At 43.5% G+C, this 17,717-nt stretch overlaps 5 protein-coding genes across 5 annotated transcripts; all 5 read right to left on the bottom strand.

Annotated features, from left to right (window-relative positions):
• Positions 1-586: 586 nt before the first annotated feature.
• Positions 587-3,170, bottom strand: LOC145705959 (coatomer subunit delta-like). The gene is made up of 10 exons (XM_081783465.1): positions 2,842-3,170; positions 2,266-2,536; positions 1,912-2,050; positions 1,757-1,869; positions 1,605-1,713; positions 1,420-1,563; positions 1,244-1,374; positions 1,050-1,197; positions 932-1,002; positions 587-887 (listed from the first exon to the last, which is right to left on the bottom strand). The coding sequence occupies exons 1-10, from the start codon at positions 3,138-3,140 to the stop codon at positions 756-758; spliced, it is 1,557 nt and encodes a 518-aa protein (XP_081639591.1). The 5' UTR covers positions 3,141-3,170; the 3' UTR covers positions 587-755.
• Positions 3,171-3,176: 6 nt separating this feature from the next.
• On the bottom strand, positions 3,177-4,264 carry LOC145705964 (dnaJ homolog subfamily C member 17-like). Its single transcript, XM_081783469.1, has 5 exons — positions 4,164-4,264; positions 3,963-4,122; positions 3,785-3,901; positions 3,492-3,723; positions 3,177-3,448 (listed from the first exon to the last, which is right to left on the bottom strand). The coding sequence occupies exons 1-5, from the start codon at positions 4,230-4,232 to the stop codon at positions 3,244-3,246; spliced, it is 783 nt and encodes a 260-aa protein (XP_081639595.1). The 5' UTR covers positions 4,233-4,264; the 3' UTR covers positions 3,177-3,243.
• Positions 4,265-4,319: 55 nt separating this feature from the next.
• On the bottom strand, positions 4,320-6,112 carry LOC145705960 (uncharacterized). Its single transcript, XM_081783466.1, has 4 exons — positions 5,623-6,112; positions 4,846-5,579; positions 4,573-4,800; positions 4,320-4,528 (listed from the first exon to the last, which is right to left on the bottom strand). Exons 1-4 carry the CDS (start codon positions 6,096-6,098, stop codon positions 4,464-4,466), a joined length of 1,503 nt encoding a protein of 500 aa, XP_081639592.1. The 5' UTR covers positions 6,099-6,112; the 3' UTR covers positions 4,320-4,463.
• Positions 6,113-6,242: 130 nt separating this feature from the next.
• Positions 6,243-7,621, bottom strand: LOC145703526 (uncharacterized). The gene is made up of 3 exons (XM_081780889.1): positions 7,226-7,621; positions 6,671-7,184; positions 6,243-6,629 (listed from the first exon to the last, which is right to left on the bottom strand). Exons 1-3 carry the CDS (start codon positions 7,403-7,405, stop codon positions 6,259-6,261), a joined length of 1,065 nt encoding a protein of 354 aa, XP_081637015.1. The 5' UTR covers positions 7,406-7,621; the 3' UTR covers positions 6,243-6,258.
• A 76-nt stretch (positions 7,622-7,697) lies between these two features.
• On the bottom strand, positions 7,698-16,917 carry LOC145705996 (receptor-type tyrosine-protein phosphatase kappa-like). Its single transcript, XM_081783504.1, has 12 exons — positions 16,665-16,917; positions 14,175-14,290; positions 13,557-13,739; positions 12,866-13,030; positions 12,148-12,458; positions 9,311-12,078; positions 9,098-9,268; positions 8,949-9,050; positions 8,691-8,898; positions 8,516-8,645; positions 8,353-8,471; positions 7,698-8,306 (listed from the first exon to the last, which is right to left on the bottom strand). The coding sequence occupies exons 2-12, from the start codon at positions 14,268-14,270 to the stop codon at positions 8,198-8,200; spliced, it is 4,362 nt and encodes a 1,453-aa protein (XP_081639630.1). The 5' UTR covers positions 14,271-14,290; positions 16,665-16,917; the 3' UTR covers positions 7,698-8,197.
• Positions 16,918-17,717: the final 800 nt, after the last annotated feature.

The following is a 17,717-nucleotide window of genomic DNA, read 5'->3' as shown; positions in this document are numbered from 1 at the left end:
AGACTCTCAGAAAATGAGAATTTATGAATAGTTCTTATTCCCTGCGAAATAAATGATAGATTCCTCGATGGTTTTTTTCGATAGAAAAGAATTTATGAGCTCAGGAATTTTTGAAAAGCTAAACTATATCTTGTCTCCCATGAAAATGGACCTAGCGACCAAATCTATCAAATATTGACATCCATCTTCTCTCTTGGAACCCGCATAATAGCATCCCTGGTTTCATGGATATATTATTAAGGAGGTACAGAATGTATATTAGCAGAGATACTAAGAGGTTCATTATCTGGTACGGTATTTTCAACACGTGTCGAAAAATATGAAACTTTCCTTTTTCCTCTGCGCTACTGGTAAGAAACGCAGATAGAAAGAGCCTTAAATGGATTCAGGTTTCGCAAAATTTGACGAAAACTTGGAGAAGATAAATCGACTGATAGAAAATATGTATCCTGAGTTGACTGAAACCGAAGCTCGCTTCTTAGCCGCTCAATTCAAAATCTTCCTCCAAAACTCTCCCCAAACTTATTCGATGACAACTTTTGAATAAAACAAACTCCGATTCCAAAATCTTCGTTTTCTTTCATAATATGTTTCAATATGCATTTATTTATTAGATTACTAGAATAAGATGAAAGGAAATAGACTGAACAAGTAGAAAGCAGGAGATATTGCACCTATGGAAAACAGAAAGGAGGGTTAGTTGCATGATATTAAGAATTGCTCTAGAGTTCGTCAGCTGATATTTGTCGGGTTAATTAAACGACTTCGTATCGCTCGACAAGTAGGGCGTTTTCGTTCGAGAACTTGACCGGTGAGCCGGAATCGGCTTCGACGACTCCACTGACAGCGACATTGATGAATGACTTCTTCGTCGAGTGGAATTCAACCTAGAAAAGTTTAAGTGATGATGATCGGACTGAAACGGGCATACGGAGACTGGGAAGAAATCGTCTGGATTGCCAGCAATTGAAAATTCTAGCGAGCCATTAGCATTTGAAGAATCTAAATGAATAAAAGTTTGATTCGGTTTTCTTTCAAGCTTATTTCACCAATGACAGGGAGAGTCCATTCGAGGAAGTTCTTTCTGGCGTCGTGTTTGTAGTCCCCGTCGATGTTGCTGATGATAGGAGCGCCAACACCTGATGGAACTGGAATTCTGATAGTGACATCTGCTAGTTCAAGGTGTTGGTGAACATCCTAAATCAAAGTAAATGAAGAATATTGTCGTAGGAGTCGGTCAAACCTGTAGCTCGTATTCGACAGAAACATCACATCCACCGTCTCCATTTTCATTCGGCCAGCAAGTGATGTTCAATGGGATCTGGTCTTCGTCTTGAGTCTGGAGTCGCCACTTGAGGACGCCAACATCTTGGTCTAAAAAGTGATTGTAGATTGCTCCCGAGACGATGGAGAACTTACTGACTGGGAATGGTTTGTCGGGATTCTTGAGTCCAACAATCGACTCGGAGTTGAAAACGTTCTTGTTGACCTGAGGATGGGTCTGCCACATGACTCGGTCGTCATCTCGGTCGAGTCTGACCTTGATCTTTGCTTGTTCTTCGTCTAAAAAAGGTTGGAAGGGAAAGAGGACGATTTTTTCCGACCTGAAATTCTCAGAAGCATCATTCCCTGAAGAATCATTTCATCCAAGCCGCCATCTCTGTTCGCCTGGAGTTGGATCTTTTCTTCAACTCTGATGTGAACCGACTCGGTCTGAAAAGCGATTTGACGCTCGAGGAGAAAAGGCTTGACTTACAAGAGCAGCAGGGATTTGTGTTTTTGTAGTTTCTTTCTTCACAGCAGTTGAGCTCACAGCAACACCTTCATTAGCCAGCTTGTCGACGAAGCTGTCGATTCCAGACTTTTTACCTAAAAAAAGAATAAGGAACTGCTATTAAAGGAGAAAGAAACCTTTGAGAGACATTCCACCGGCTCGGGATGCTTTGGGCCTTGTGGGCTTGGAAGCAGTTGGCTCAACAGTAGCCCCGGCAGATGAAGACGATCCCATGGAAGAGCCACCTCCGCCGATTCCACCGCCGCCGCTCATGGACTAAAAGAAACTTGACGATTGGGATAATGTTCTTTGCTACCAGCTAAAATATGATTCGATAAAAATCTTCACCACCATTCTATATTTTATAAAAAAGCGAACAACTAACACGAGGTTTTAAGTTTTAGCTTTTATACCGTTATATTCGCTTGGGAAGAATTACTCTTTCCCCACTGAAAAAGATAAAAAAAACGATTTCATGCGGTGCTACTTACGGCCATGGACATGCCACCGAAGCGGCCGCCCTTTCCAGCTTCGCGCTTTCGTTTCGCGATTTCCGCCATTTGCTCCTTTCGCTGCTTTTTGGCCGCTTCTTCCTGTGACTTTCGCATGGCGATGGCCACCTTTTCTTCGTGCGAGTCCATTTCGGTGAAGACGCGGATTTGGTTGAGATTGACGGATTCTCGGTAGCCGAGGGCGACGATTTCGTCGAAGGCGAAAAGGAGCTCGAAAGCGTTGTTCGACACTTCAGTCTCGTCAATTGTGCTAGAATTTTTTGTAAAAAGAGGACAGGCGGATAAAAAATCATTCAAAATATTAAATGTTTGATAAGTGCATAAGCAATCACGAGTCGTGATTCACGACTGACAAAAAATTCACGAGAAAACATCACGTTTGATAACTGATAAATGATAACTGTCGATAAGGAGATCTGTAACTGAAATGTCATAAAACAGACTCTCACCACCTTTTGTACATTACACGCCCTCCATAAGTGTACCTTTTCCTAAAACACCAGAAATAAAGAAGCAAGAAGCGAAGTCAAGAAGGAAGCTAGCTTTTTTCCTTACCGGCAATATTCTGGGATGACTTTCGAGAAAAGTCTGAGCGTTTCAAGATCTTCGAGAATATTGGAGTTTTTCGTAGTGATCAAAAGCGCGTACATCTTCTCCAGCGGCTGGTAGACGTATCTGACGCTCTCGGTTTCGACGAAAGTGTGTTGCTTGGAAGAATGCTTCGAATCGGAGCTCATCAATTTAGGAAAGGCAGAGAGAAGGCCTTCGATTCGGGCTCGAGACATTTCGATGAATTGGCGGGAGACAAGAGCCTTGCCCGACTTTGTGCAAACTGCGGCGGCAAGAAGGACCATTTTGTTAATCTGAAAATAAGCATCGAATTAAGTATCGAGCGGTACAGTAACAGTAGTATCTGTTTATTTTGACAATCGATAATTAGGCAGTAAAAGAACGGTTCTAGAGTTGAAAACCCTCGCATCGTTTGAGAACATTTTCTTGGTAGGCTTCGAAAGCACGCATTTCTTTACTCGAGTAGGTCTTTTGTCGTGCTTTTTCGCGCGATTCAGCGTAGTTTGTCGGCTGCTGAGTCAGCCATTTCACTTCGAGAGGGCATTGAAGTAGGCGCTTTGCTTTGAACTCGGCGGCAACGGCTTGCTGCATTCTAGAACTACCTTTAAAAAAGAGGGAATATGGAGGTGACGTACGTGTAAAACTCTACGGCGGCGACACCTTTTTTCTTCGTGCTCAAGACGCAGCCACAAGCACCCAAATGCTTTTTAATCTCTTCCGCCGAGAATTGATAGTGTTCATGATTCCAGCTCACTCTCAATCGTGCGATATCGTCTGTTTTGCCAACTCTTCTCTTGCTCAGCCGGTATTGAGCTTGAGCTCTTTCCAATAAGTTTTGACCCTCTGCCCGGAGGCGCTTTATCTGCTCTAGGAGGATGACGTGAATGAAAATGACGACAAATAGAGGGAGAAAAGAGAGAACACTTACCAGCTCGATTGACGGTCTTTCTTCTCTGGAGTCTCTCGCGTTCTTCTGCAGCTGCTTCTCTTCTGTCCATTTCTGATCGTTTTTCGCGAAGAACTGAGTCCATCTTTTCAGCTCTTTTTCATGGTTAAACCTTTCGATCTTTGGTAGAACCTCAGTGAATTATTTAACCACTTCCTTTCCTGCTGTTTTTGCCAGTTGTCGAGATGCATGTCCAGTTTTGCTCGATTTTGAGGCTCTTTGAGAAAGTCGAATGCTTCCTTGAGCTTGTGGAAAATGGCGGCAGCTTCGGGAGACGGATTTTTATCCGGGTGCACATCTCTGGCCTTGTTTCTGTATGCCTTATTACGAGGTTATTTTGGTAAGGGCAGTTTATTGGTACCTTTTTGATGTCTTTATCAGACGCATTTCGAGCTACTCCGAGTTCTTTGTAAAGATCTCGCTTGAGCATTTCTTTTTCTTTCGCAACATCCGAAGCCGACATTCTAGGATTGAGACAGTATAAGTGAATGTTTTCTCATCTTTATTTTTTCAGTAAAATAAGCACAGGACAGGTCCAAGGGTTTGTGCAAGGTATAATTGTGAAAATTGGACTTCAAATTTTAAAACTTTCACTTTTGAACTTCAAAAATAACGACAGTGAATGAGCTTTTTCAGCAGTGAGAGGAGACTATTTTTCTATTTATTCTTTGTAGTTCTTCCGGGGTGTTTTTCGTTTCTTGCGTTCATCTGGCGCGAATTTACCAGCTAAAAATATTGCTAAAAGAAGAAAAAGAATTCAAAAAACGCACCATCTTTCATAAGGCCAAGTTCGTATTTATTTAAACCTGGGACTGGAAAATACATTTCGGGCCGTTCTCGAGGCTCTTCATTCTCTTCATCACTGTCCGAGATGATTATCGATTCAATCATCTCAACTGGAGCCGTTGCAGGAGCTGGTGTATCTTCATCATCGTCACTGATGATGATGACGGCTTCTTGAGGATTCCCTGGTGCAGGAGCCTCGTTCTTCTTGATCACTAGAACAATGATAAAGAAATGGAGCTATAATTCCAATTTATTACTTGACATAAGAAGATCGTGTTGATGCTGGTTGAAGCCCACAAACTCTTCTTTAATTTTGTCTGATTCTCGAGAAGGCTCTTCTTTAACGTTCGAACTTGGATTGTCTTCTTCATATTGCTCGTCCTTCTCTAGCGCGGCTTCTCCGTCGTTTTCTGACAAGGATTCTGGACCGCAAACTGCATCTGCTTCGGAATTCGCACCAGTGCTTTCATCCTTTTCTTCATTGCTCGGCTCCAATGGTATTTGCTCGTCAACGAGGGCGGGTTCCAAGGGCAGGGTGTCCTCTAACTTGCCGTCCTCATTTTCTTCCTCATCATTGTCGTCTTCCTCCTCTACTTCTTCTTCCGTCTCCTTCTCTTCCTCCTCTACTTCTTCTTCCGTCTCCTTCTCTTCCTCCTCTTCTTCTGTATCTTCTGCGTCGTTCTCGTCATCACTCGTGCCACTGATAAACTGTGCCAGCCGAGCTGCTTTCTCAGCGTCTGTCTCAGGCAAAGATGCTTCTGCAATTGCTTCCGCGACGGCTTTTTCTTTAGAAATTCGTTCCAGCTTTGCTTTTCTGTTCAGAATCATGAGCTCAAGGCGAGCAATTTCTTTATCAGCTTGTTTCTTCTGCTTCATTCTTCGCCTTTCAGACCGTTCAATTTTTTCTTCAAATTTGTCGAAGACTTCTTTCTCTTTCTCCTGAAACTGACTGTAGAGATCCAGCAGTTTTCGGTTCATTACCCCGTATTCTCTGAATTTTATTTGATTTTTGAAGAAAAAGGGCACAAACGTACGTTATTTGTTTGACAGTGCTTGCAATTTCTAGCCGTCTGTGAGATTCTGTCCGCTCTTCTCTCTGTAAATCATCCTCGACGATCAAATGAGCGTATTTAGGCCTCTTATCCTCGGGGCCAAATCCTTCTTCGTACCTTCTCAACTCATCCAAGCTCAAAATTCTCATCTCATTGCCGAGTGCAAAGCTTTCGCGAATATTTTCTTCAGAAAATTCCCCTCGTCCTGCTAGAAGATCATCCTCCAACTCGTCATCAGACTCGTCTGACTCGGAAAGAGTGTCGGAGTCTGATTTAGAGTCTGTCCTCGCTTCTGGCTCAGAGACGTAATCTCTCTCGACGTCACTTGCCTCGGGCCAGGAATCAGTTCCTTCTGATTCAGTATCGGAGTTTTCGGGTGGTCGCAGCTCCAAGTCGATCTCCAAGGAAGAGCTTCCAATCTGTCTTTCAGATAGGCTTGCACAGCCGTCTGTATTCATGTTTCTATCGAACCGAATCTAAATAAAGATCATTGAAAACTGCGTAAGAAAGAAAAGTGTCAGTTATCAAAGATGACCAAAATTCTCAAAGGAGTGAGAAAATCGGTTACATAGATCCATCGCGCCAATAAAAAGTATTTCAGGTACTGACTATTGATATTTATTTCCGTAAATCGTAATAAATCAGTAAATCAAGCGTTTCAGTCAAAAACAACTCCTCATCTTCATATTCCTGAGTTTTGAGCCACTCATTTTCCCTCCCAAATTCTTCAACATCAAGTTTCTTTAGTCTTCTAGCGCAAAAATCCATCATTCTTTCCAAAAACGGCTGAATGATAAGACCAAAGGCGTATAAAGACTGTTTATGCTGTTTCTCAGAATTTATAGCAAAGAGCTTTTGGCCGGAAGACTGGTCTTGTTCAAGATCCCACCAGCCAGAGAACAGGGTCGAGTTTTCAGAGACGAGGTATCCTTCTTTCCACAAGCTGCGAATTTGATGCAAGAAATACTCTTGTACATCTTGACAAGTTTCTAAAGGCCAACTTAGAATCGATCTGGACTTGTTAAGTCACCTGGAACATTTGATATCGAAAGCAGATCATCAATATTGAGGCAGTTATGCAAGGTAACCACATGTTCAACTAGATCTGCTGAGGAAATCCAGGAATTTTCATTCACCAAAGATTCATAAATTCCCAAAGAAACGAGTCCAAGAAGACCAGCATGTGGTAGCAGCTCCATGAAAGGGTTTGAGGAAGGTATTGAGGAGGGAATGGGTTGAGTATTAATCGTTTTCTGGGAAGAAATAAGGGAAAGAAAATCTTTTGAGGATTCAGGATGAGCAGGAAGTTGGTGATAGCGGTAAAAATTATTGACAGCGATGAGAAGACGAGGAGCATCGAAAAAGTAAACTGGGCATTCGGGTTGAAGAAAACGGATCATATCAGCGTCGTGCGTTGAACTGCAAGAAATAACATGGAAGACGTGCTTTTTCAACCTCGATAGTGGAAGTTTCTTATGAAGAGAATTTCGTGGACGAGCAAAAACTTTGGTCGCGAAAGACGTTTCAACTCGCGTGTTTTCGTCCTATATTTTTAATAACAGACCAGAATAATGAATAAACTCGCCTTTGGGAGCTGTATTTCCGAATTCCAGGAGTCGAAAAGGACGATTTTTGGCGAATTAGGCATCAGTCTTCCAAGCCAACTGTTTTCATGAACAACCAGTGTTTTCAATCTCACACTTTGGACGAACCGGTACAAAGGCAACTCCCATGATCCGAGGTTATTTTTGTTGAGGTAAATCATTCTTGGCTTTTTTTCTTCCTTGATTTCTTGGAGCGGGATTGAAACGAAACAGTGTTCTGGATCGAGACAATGAAGAAATGCAAAAAGATGAGCTGCTCCTCGGGATAATGATGATGGAAGGGAGGAGATCAGCTCGGAAAGTGACTTAAAACCCGGCTCAGTTGTTTTCAAACGATACGGTTTTCTCCGACGAGTTATGAAATCCTCCTTTATTGTCATTCTCCAAAATACAAATGTCTAGTGCTGCATCTATAATTTTCATCTCGATTTTAAACTGAAAAAAGAAGAAGACTGGTTTTGTTGTTTTGTATTTATTCGGTAAAAGAACTAGCCTATTGACTTAAAAGACAATAAGATTAGTTAGGCTGAACGGTGAATTTTTCGGAACGTTGAGTTGCGTTTTTTTGCGGAAGCGCAGTAAAATATTTGTAAAAAAAAAGATTTGTACAGTAACTTGAGTCAGAAGTAATTATAGCTAAATTCAGAAGTTGATAAGTTTAAGTTTTACAGTTTTAAAGGTTTTATAGAGCGGAAAAAAGTTACAGTTAGAATTGATAGGCATACAATACTGTATTGGAAGTAATTGGAGAGGGGAAGTAAGGGTAGAAGTACGTAAAATAATTGTTGTTTTTGGGCAGTTCAGATTCGTTTTTAACTCAAATTTTGAACAATAAGCTGGAAAGTTTGCGAGTTTCACGATAGTCGGAAGAGCAGTCTCTTGAGTCCAGTCAAGTGGAACGTTGAAGAAGTTTCTGCAGTTTCTTATAATAATTATAACAGCTTTGGAAGCCTTCAGATTGCCTCGCAATCGGCGTATTCCATCGCCACTTCGTAAATGAAGCGGTATTGCTCGAGGGTTTCGACCAATTGGGGGCGAACTGCGCGCAGTTGCAATACCGAACTAGAAAAAATAGGTTGAAAAGTGACAGTTTGAGACGTAGGTTTACCTGAAAACATCCGCAGTTTGGAGGGACTTGAGCTGCTGGATAACATTATAACATGACGCAAAAGTGCCAGATTTTCCAGCTCCGGCGACACAATGAAGTAGAACCCGACTTCCGGGAGGCTGAAGTAAGATGTTAGGTAACTGTTTAATACGTGACACCTTACCAGGGTTGATCGATGTTGATCAATAAGAGAGACCAAGCGGAGGACGGCGTTTCGAGATGATGGAACGGGCTGACCAGCAGGCCAGTTTGATAGTTGAAGGAGCTTGACTTCTTTTGCTGGATCGTTTGACCTTGAAAAGAAGGGTTGGAGAGAGGTCATACTGGCTTTCTTTTACCTGTAGTAATTGGTCAACTTGAGAGTTCGACTGACAAGTTCGATTTCATCCGACTTGTCCAGCGACTCGACAGTGAAAGCTGAGTAAGTCTCCTTCGTCTGCTCGGCGGGCCAATAGTTTGCGCATGTCTCGTCTGTCTCGCTCGCGTCATTCAGCATGACGACCACCGACACGCTGTAGTCGTGCACAAGTCGCCAGAAATCCCCAACTGAATGAGTAATTAATAAACATCCGGACTTCCAAATTCAATTTGCTTACCAGTATGAGGCAGCGGCATTTGTGTGATAATCAAATCCCTTTTGACGAGGAAGCTATCGGCGAAAACGGCGTTGATGTAATTATGAGATGGATCAGATCCAGCTTAAAATTATAAATTATAGGCTCAGCGATCGTATAATTGCTCAAACCTGGATCAGGGGTTATGAGATAGGGAAGATCTCGATCCGCTGGGAGAACATCTTGGAAGCGGTTTTTAACTCGGTTTCGCGCGAGACGAGCAGTTTGGCACTCTTCTGTTGTCAGTCGTGGTGTCAGGACAGCCAGCGTTTCGAATTCTTCTTGAATGGGAGCGCCGCCGCCTTCAGTTTCGGTGAGAAAAACTCTTTTAACTGAATTCATACCTGTAACAGTAATCAAGTTGTCGTAATGACTACTCAAGTCCATTGCCTGAACTCCAGTTTCGCCACAAAGCACCGCTTCGAGCAAAGAATCGTGTAGGAAGATGTACTGTTCCAGATTCGCAACCATATTAACCCGCTTGTTTCTCAATTCCTTTACGGTATTGTAAATGTCCAGTAGTCCTTCACTGTCCGCCATTCTCAACATCCAGTCAAGAACGATAAAGCACCCGGATCGGCCAGAACCGGCCGAGCAGTGGACTAAAACAGGGTGATAATCGGGATTGAGTTGGGCAGATCGTCGGACAAAATGAAGCAGGCCGGTTGGTCGAGTTGGAACGCCGTGATCTGGCCAGCTCTGGAACTGCATCTGTCTAATGATTCGTGGTTCTAGGCCGCCAAGGCAGATCTTGAACTCGCGAAGAGTGTAGTGAGCAAGAACTTGTTCGGAAATAAGCTCGACTGAAAAGTTGCCATATCTCTCGATGCCCCGGATTTCATTTGGCCAATACTGATGGCATTTTCTTCTCCCAACTTCAACCAATCCCGTGACCATGATGAGAAGACGGATGTTCTCTTGCCAGATGCAATGCCAAAAGTCGGGTATGGTCGTTTCCGTCGGTCCCTGAGCAGCGATGTATCGCAAGCCATAGCCAGAAATCCACGAAGCATTGATGTAATCACCAGAATTCGCGATTTGCGTATTCGATCGAAGAACGACACGGGAATGATCGTAAGGAAGAATGTTCGTGTAGCGATTTTTCTGGATATTTTCGGGTTTTTGGGCCACATCCCAAGATGCCGTGTTTCCTTCTGGGAGCGTTTCGAATTCGTCCGCAAATGAATAAGTTCTTGAGCTTCGCATTTGGGAAACATGGATGGGGAAGTCTTCGACTCGGACGGCAAAGTCCTCTGCCTCAGATTTCCGCGAGCTGGACGGGTAATCGACCAAATCAGGCATTAAAGGCGTCTTTTCTGTCGGATACGAGCTCGGAGGTTTTTTGATATCACTATGATCACTGTACATTCCATCCGTTCGGTTGCCAAAGTCGACTGGACTCTGGACTCGATATCGTTCTGGTCCCATAGCCAGTGCTCGTCTCCTGAAGCACACAACGGATCCGACAAAGATGAAAAGAAGAAGCAAGAGAGCAACAGAAACACCACCGTAGAGCATGATGCTCGTTGTCGCGAGGGTTTCGCCATCTTTGGTTGCGGTTTTGTCTGTGTAAATCCTCTCGGAGTTTGAATTATTCATGTCTTCGACTGGTGGTGGAGGCGGTTTAACGCCCCGGGTGGCCACCACCTGACATTTGACGTTACGATCACAGTGTTGGCCGCGTGAATAGTTACATCCGGGTTGAATAGAAACCGCTTGGACCCAGATTGATACTTTCTTGCCAGGAGGAAGGGGCGCGTTCCGGAATCCATTGTAGGTATTGTTATCCCCGACGCGGAAGGGAATCTCCATTTGGCGTTCCTCAAAGTATCGTTGGTCGATTTCCGCGGCAAAGTAGTATTCGGCCCCGGTCTTGAGATACGTCTCGTAGTCGATTGAGCGATCAAAGCAGCCGTTTTTGCTGGACAAAGATCGTTTCCTCCTCCTTCTGGTATTATTCTCCGCATTTTCAACGACCACATTGTAGTGGCTGACAGGTGCGCCATTACCATCAGCGCCTCGAAGAGTGACCACAATGTCCTCATTCGTGCTGAATTCTCTCGCATCGTACGCGCCTGTCCACTTAGGACTGCCGATCTTCGTCGTTCCAACAAATTCAGATGGCCTTCCGAATCCAGCGGAAGTTTTTGCGGAGAGCGTCAAGTTGTAGGTCGTTCCAGGTGGCAAATTTGCGATTTCATAGACATTACGACTCGCTGGGATTTGGAATTCGCCTTGAAACGGTGGTCCTGGATGGAAATCACGTGGTCCGTCAAACGCATCGAAGAAGGCATATCCAAGCTTGAAGGCAAGAATGTCGCCGTTTGGAACGGCTGGATGAGGCCATTGAACAATGATGCTTTCCTCAGTCGTGATTACTTTGATTTTAAAAGATGGAATCGGCTCTGGCAGGCCGTCATTAGTCTTCGTCGGGATGACTAGGCTGTCAGTCGTGCCAACCATATTCCGAATCGAGACTTGTACTTCGTACGGCGTGTCAGCGCGCAGATTCGAGATGATGGTTCGATTGGATTCTGGCTCTTGAGTCTTCCAAAAGCCTCCAACTTGCCGCCACTTGAGCACGTAACCCCAAGTTCTACAGCCAGCATGTCTGGGCGTAGGCTTGGCCCATCTGACGAGCAGATTATCCGCATAGTTCCCCTGCGCCGTTTCAGAAACAACCTGCCCCTTGTATGGACTTACGGTTATCTGAGTCAGCGGCATCGGCTTTGCACATTTGGTCCGTATCTCAAGGCACGGGCCTGGCTTGCCAGTTCCGCCCGGGCCAGGACGCTCGAGCACGACGCAGAGCATGTAAAGCGTGTCCGGTTCGAGATGCCAGATTCGGTAAGTGCCATTGTACGTCGCCAAAGGAACGTCGTGGCCGTCCTCCCACGCGCTCTCGACCTTTTTGTAGCGGAATTCGATGTTGGTGACGGGTCCATCGCCGATGTAGGTCTCTGGGTCCTTCGGATCGACATTTAGCCGGACAATCAGGTGAGTAGGACCAGCAGAGTCGACCTCAGGTGCTCCAATGGGCACTGGAGGGCGGCGAACCTTGAGTTCTGCGTAGTTCGAGACTCCAGCAGCGGTGGCATTCGATGCAACGCACCTAAAAAGATGGTTATAATTTGGCGTCGTGGAAATAATCGGATTTCATGAGAGTGAATTAGGAAGTTACCTGATCTTATCAGCGTCAGCAGTCCCAATCGCCGGCCAGATAAACTTCGCGCTCTGGAAGTTGACCATGTTGTGACTTCGGAAAATCTTCTCCTCCATTCCAGATGAAAACTTCTGAAGCCTGATGTTTTGTCCCCACGAAGCATCGCCATTCGCGATACATTGAAGCTCTGCACTTTGTCCTTCGTTGACCTCGGTATCACCAAGTCGAAGGAAGTGAGGGGCCGAGCGACAGGATTGATACTGTACGTCGATGTTATCCAGGGCAATTATGCCGTTCGAACGCGAGAGGATACGACCTTCGAACACGAGCTATAATGGGGAAAATTAATTTAATTGAAAACAGCAACAACTTGTGAGCTACTAATTGGGGGTTAATTGGTCGCTTTGGGATGGTTAATTGGATGTTTTAATAAAACATTGTTTTATTATTTGAAAATTCAGCCCTTTTTACGCTCAAATCACCTATCAAGATGTTTTGGCGCTTTTCCAGCAATTCAACTTTATTCAGAATCCAATTCAGCTAGTCGCGTCTGCGTAAATACAAAGCCTGCCCAACTGTGAAACTAGTAGCGAGGTACGCTGGCCCTGGGCCAACCTGCGGGCTTTTTCAATTTTCTGATCTGATGCGCTGTCGGGCGACAAAAGCGGTTTATAGTAACTCATATCAAACAGTCCAGGATTACACTCCCACGAAGGATTAGGCAAAAGGTGCTTACTTTGTAGGACTGCGGCGAGAGGGCCAGCTGGACGGTGGTCCAATCGGTGGTGATGGACTGGGAGGACCAGACTGGCTGAGAGTAGACAAAGAAATCACGAATGACGTAGACGGACAGTTCTCCATGGCCGGTGATTTTGAAGTCGAACGAGACGCAATGCGTATCCTTGAAAATAAACGATGAGTTTTCGGCCAGCTCAATTAAATCCGGGGCTTAGGAGGCATTTGATAGCTCTCCACTAATCTATATCGAATGATCATCAAGTACGCTTGAGATTAAAATCCTGAAGTCTTCAGAAAAAGAATAAGTGCCGGGCTTACAGGTGCCGTCAGCTCGGAGACGCGAACAAAAGGGTTAATTTGAATTTCGAATTTGAAAAATGCCTCGGCGCTACTACTAAATCCCGACGGTGTTTAAAATAGCCCACCGCAAGCCTCAAAAGGCGACAATGGACAATTTTCTTTACAACAAAAAATGAACATAATGGCACTTGTTTGAAGGTGTTTAAATAAACAGCAGCGTAGTAAAACAACAAATGCTCGTCTGATCGGGCGAGTCCATAAAAATTACGCTCGGTAAATGCATAAAAAGCGGCGATGCTGTTTTATGGTCGCCATGAATCGGACAAATTTTACAGCGTCTACCGACTATTCATCTTTCAAGAATCCGAGGAGCAGTGATCGTGATGTACCTTGTAATCAATAGAGGGTGTGAATAAGCGAGCTTGTTGCCCTTGCTCATGCACGTTGGTATCTACGAAAACGAAGCCAGAGGCGGGGTCGGTCTCGTCCATTTCCCAGTCGAACTCATCCTCGGTTCCTTGGCGAAAGTTGCACCAGGGGTCGACACGGTCGAATTTGCAGGATCCAATGTTCTAAAAAAACAAGTTCAAAGACAAGCTTTATCGCTAATTATGGGCGGAGCAGCCCAGTCTTTAATCTTTGGAGCCGTGGGACCCCCAATATAGCGCTACATCCCCTAATTGAATCCCTAAAGAGGCAATTTAGGGATTGCAAAGCCGCAAAACTGTGGATAACACAGGTAAAAAAGAAGGAATTCTGTCCATTTCCTCTGGGAATTCCTTGTAATTACTGTATGTTTCAAATTCACAGGGAGAATTTCTTATTGAACGTTTTTGACAAGAAAGTGTAATGACGGGGCGATAAAGTGGCGCCGGGCCAAGCCACATTAAATGAGTTCCAGTGACGACCAAAGGAATTGCATAAATGTTTAAATATGTCTATCATAATTTTCAGTTTTTAAATAGGACATGATGGTCGCGGTTCAAAAGGCTTATTGATTATTGTACCTGAGGTGTATAGATTCTTGAAATTTGTTGAGCAGCGGCGAGTCCATTTCCAAAAGCAGCCAAAATCCAGGTTATCCAAGCAGTTTGTCCAAGCATAGCAGATCGAAGGAAAGCTTCATTTGAGTTTGAAACAAGCCAATTAGAATAAACCTAGGTAAACCCTTAAAAAGGCCCTTCATCGCGGTCAGCTCGTGATCACTGACCCGCAAAAAGGAGGAAATTTCAATTTGCGATTGCAAAAATTTTTGGTTTGTTGGTTTTAAAAAGGATTGCAGCGGATCTAATCGGTTTCGCCCGGTAAGTGGCTTTGAAGTAAGGGGCAAAAGATCAATATCGCACGTGGGCTTATGAATTTTTGATCATAGGACGATTGGAAAATGGGTTGTTGATGGATTTTAATCGGCGTTTATTGTTTTGCATATAAGGGTGTAGACCGCGAAAGCTGGTTGATCACCTTTTATCAAAACAAATGATAAAATGTCTATTGTACAACTTCTTTGTAAAATCTCGACCTTTGTAACTATCATATAGTTATTTCATTATGACCTGATCTCGGCAAAAAATACCGCTTCAAAGAACTCTCATCGGTTAGTAAATTTATACTGTAAATAAACTTGTGATCATCTTTTATATTTCTTGAAAAGAGATGATCCCATTCTTTATTTACAGTATAAATTTATCATCTTCAAATATTCTTTGAAGCATTATTTTTTGCCAAAATCAAATCATAATAAAATTACCCGAGGTCAGTAGTTTCAGGGACAAAAAGAATAATTCATCAAAATATACCTTCAAAGGGCACTCCTTGAAAATCAAGAGGCGATCCCCCCACTTCCCGGGAAACAAAAAACGCCGAAGCATAAAATTCAAAATTTTCACATTTTCGAATTCTCAAAAGTGTGAGAAAACAAAAAGTGCTCGAGTTCTATCGGATTACCCTTCAAAACACCGCCCAGTAAAACAATTTGACAGGTCAAAGAAGCTCCCGTGGAGTTCACAGTTACTGTCGCAGCACTTAGAATAAGGTCAATAAGTCGCAGACAAATCGATTGTCCTAACAGTAATGTGCAAGAGCGAATGGATGATGGTTCGTTACAGTATTGACAGGCTGCGATTTAAAGGCTCCTTATGGGATCATAAATATCCTTATGGCGGCGGTTAATAAGGTTAACAATGCTGCTTTTTAAATCGATTAAGGATTTACTGTTTATTTTCTTGAAAGAATTAAGGGGATAGCCATAACTGGAGCCGGGGTCGGACGGTGCCGGTACCAATCCAAAATTGGTACCCGGTACCAAATTTTTGGTACCCGGTACCAAAAAAATGTCAGAATACCGAGCCAAAATTGATATTAAAAGGTTAATTCGGTCAATAAATGGAGTTTCTTCACACTTCAGCCGCGGAGCGGACATTAGTTTTTCGATGATTCAGAAAAATGCTTGACTTTGGTACCGGGTACCAAATTTTTGGTACCGGGTACCAATTTTGGTACCGGGTACCAATTTGGTACCGGCACCGTCCGTCTCCCACTGGAGCCCTACCCCTTCCTGCAAAAAGCAGCAATTAAATATTTATCGCGTCCGATTTGAATTTATAATGCACTATTGAGACCCCTTCCGCACACACGTTAGCGTCAGATTAGCGAGAATTATAAATCAAAAGCTCTTTTGAAAAAGATCTGGGCGGGGTCAATCCTGGATGCAGAACACGAATATAGAAAAAATAAACGCATCTTCTATTTTGAGACGAGTAGCTCATGCTATTTTTAATCGGAGATTGGTGGGTTCACGGGGGAGAGGACTCAAAATAGCTTCAAATTTTCCTATTCTTGGCAATTGGATAATAATTGAAATTTGAGCGAATTCAAAATCGAATCCAAATGTGCAAATTTGATTATCCCGCCGATATTTCCCCTCCCGCAGCGCCCTAAAACACCCTCGGTAACCCAAACCAAATTACCCGAAAATCCGGCTTGAAACTCGAGCCCATATGTTTCTATAGATTTCAATCCCTTCCTTCATCCCTCCTGCACCAATCTGTCGGCTCATTTGCCACCATCTTGCCTTGCCGTAGTAGGTAGGGCCGAATTCAAGTAAGAGGCCGGATGCGTAAAATTGAAACGCCAGGGCACTTTCCAAGGGCAGATGGATGGGCCTCTTTGAAATTGAGATTTTCACGGGCGTCAGGATGGATTTGTGGCAAAAAGGGATTTCCGGGACGGGGGATGGGAAGAAATTTTATGGGTGAACAAGGTCAACCGCAGGGATTACAATTTTACAGTAAGGCTCTTTTTTTCAGGCTCAATCATTATGCAATATTTTTAAAGTAAATCAGCTTACAAATGCTGAAGATTGAAAAATATGGTTCTTAAAAGTAGTTCTGCTCACAATAAAACTTCTCTTTTATAACTTTTTTTCTCATAAAAAGGCCTTTTATACGACTTTTTTTTTCAGAATATTTAGAAAAAATAGGCTTCAAACTCCATTCCTTGGGTTCCTTTTAGTTCGATCAGGACGTGAAATTACTCATCAGGGTTTTACCCATCCAAGCTTTTTTTCTTTCTGCGTTCTTTTTTCGATTTTTTTCTTCAAAAATCTCTGTTCAGCAAAATTTTTGCTTCGTAGTAGCTTTTCTCGGTTGATTCAAAAGTTACTCGTAATTAAGAATCGCCACTGGGTGGCTTTATGAGTTGCCTTTTTCAAAAAAATACGATTTCGGCTTTTTTCGTTTTCAATTCTCTCGGTGAGTGGTTCACCGCGGAGCAGGCCAGATTGCGACCTGGCTCGAGGGCGCTGATGACCGAGCGGCGCGGCCAATCAGCGCCGCGCTTTCGCGCGCACTACGCGCTTTACCTTACTACAGCACCGAGAAGAAAGGGCCAGAAATCGCCGTGGCGCTAGAATTTTGAAATGGCACTCACGCTGCAGCCTGAGTCAGGCTTTAGCTGACAAAAAGGGCGTAGTAATTATGCGTCAGCAATTGGTAAATTGACCCTAGAAATCGAAAATAATTCTTTAGAAGAAAATTATGATGAAAGTACAAAATTTTGTAAATAATAATTTCTTCTGAAAAATAATTTCTGATCTCTAGCACCCATTTACTGATTCGTCCGCATAATTACTGTGCCTTTTTATCAGATAAAGTCTGCGCCATGAGTGTCATTTTAAAATTCTAGCACCTCGGCCAACTCTCCCCATTTTCTGGTGCTGCTAAAGTTGTATTCAGAATGGAGCCTAAGTTCCACTTCAGAATTCTAGGGCTCCAGTGTAGAAGGGATTGAGAAGCAATATTCCTCAATCCCTTCTTGAGACAAAATCTCAATTCTCATTTGAGAATATTTTTAATCTCCATTGATATCTCAAGTACCCCTCTCAATCGAGTAAATACCGCAGTCGATAAGGGCAACATTATCAAATAAAATACCCCTTGCTTAGTTTGCGCTGGCAAATACACAGATAAGCTCATCTAAAATTTGGGCAAAAGCCAGGAATTTTTTCACACTCCGCGCACAAGAGATTTTTCCCATATTTGAATTGAGATTAT

Source organism: Oikopleura dioica, chromosome PAR (assembly GCF_907165135.1).
Source record: "Oikopleura dioica chromosome PAR, OKI2018_I68_1.0, whole genome shotgun sequence".
In the NCBI taxonomy this organism is placed as follows: Eukaryota; Metazoa; Chordata; class Appendicularia; order Copelata; family Oikopleuridae; genus Oikopleura; species Oikopleura dioica.
This window is presented reverse-complemented; position numbering and strand designations above follow the sequence as displayed.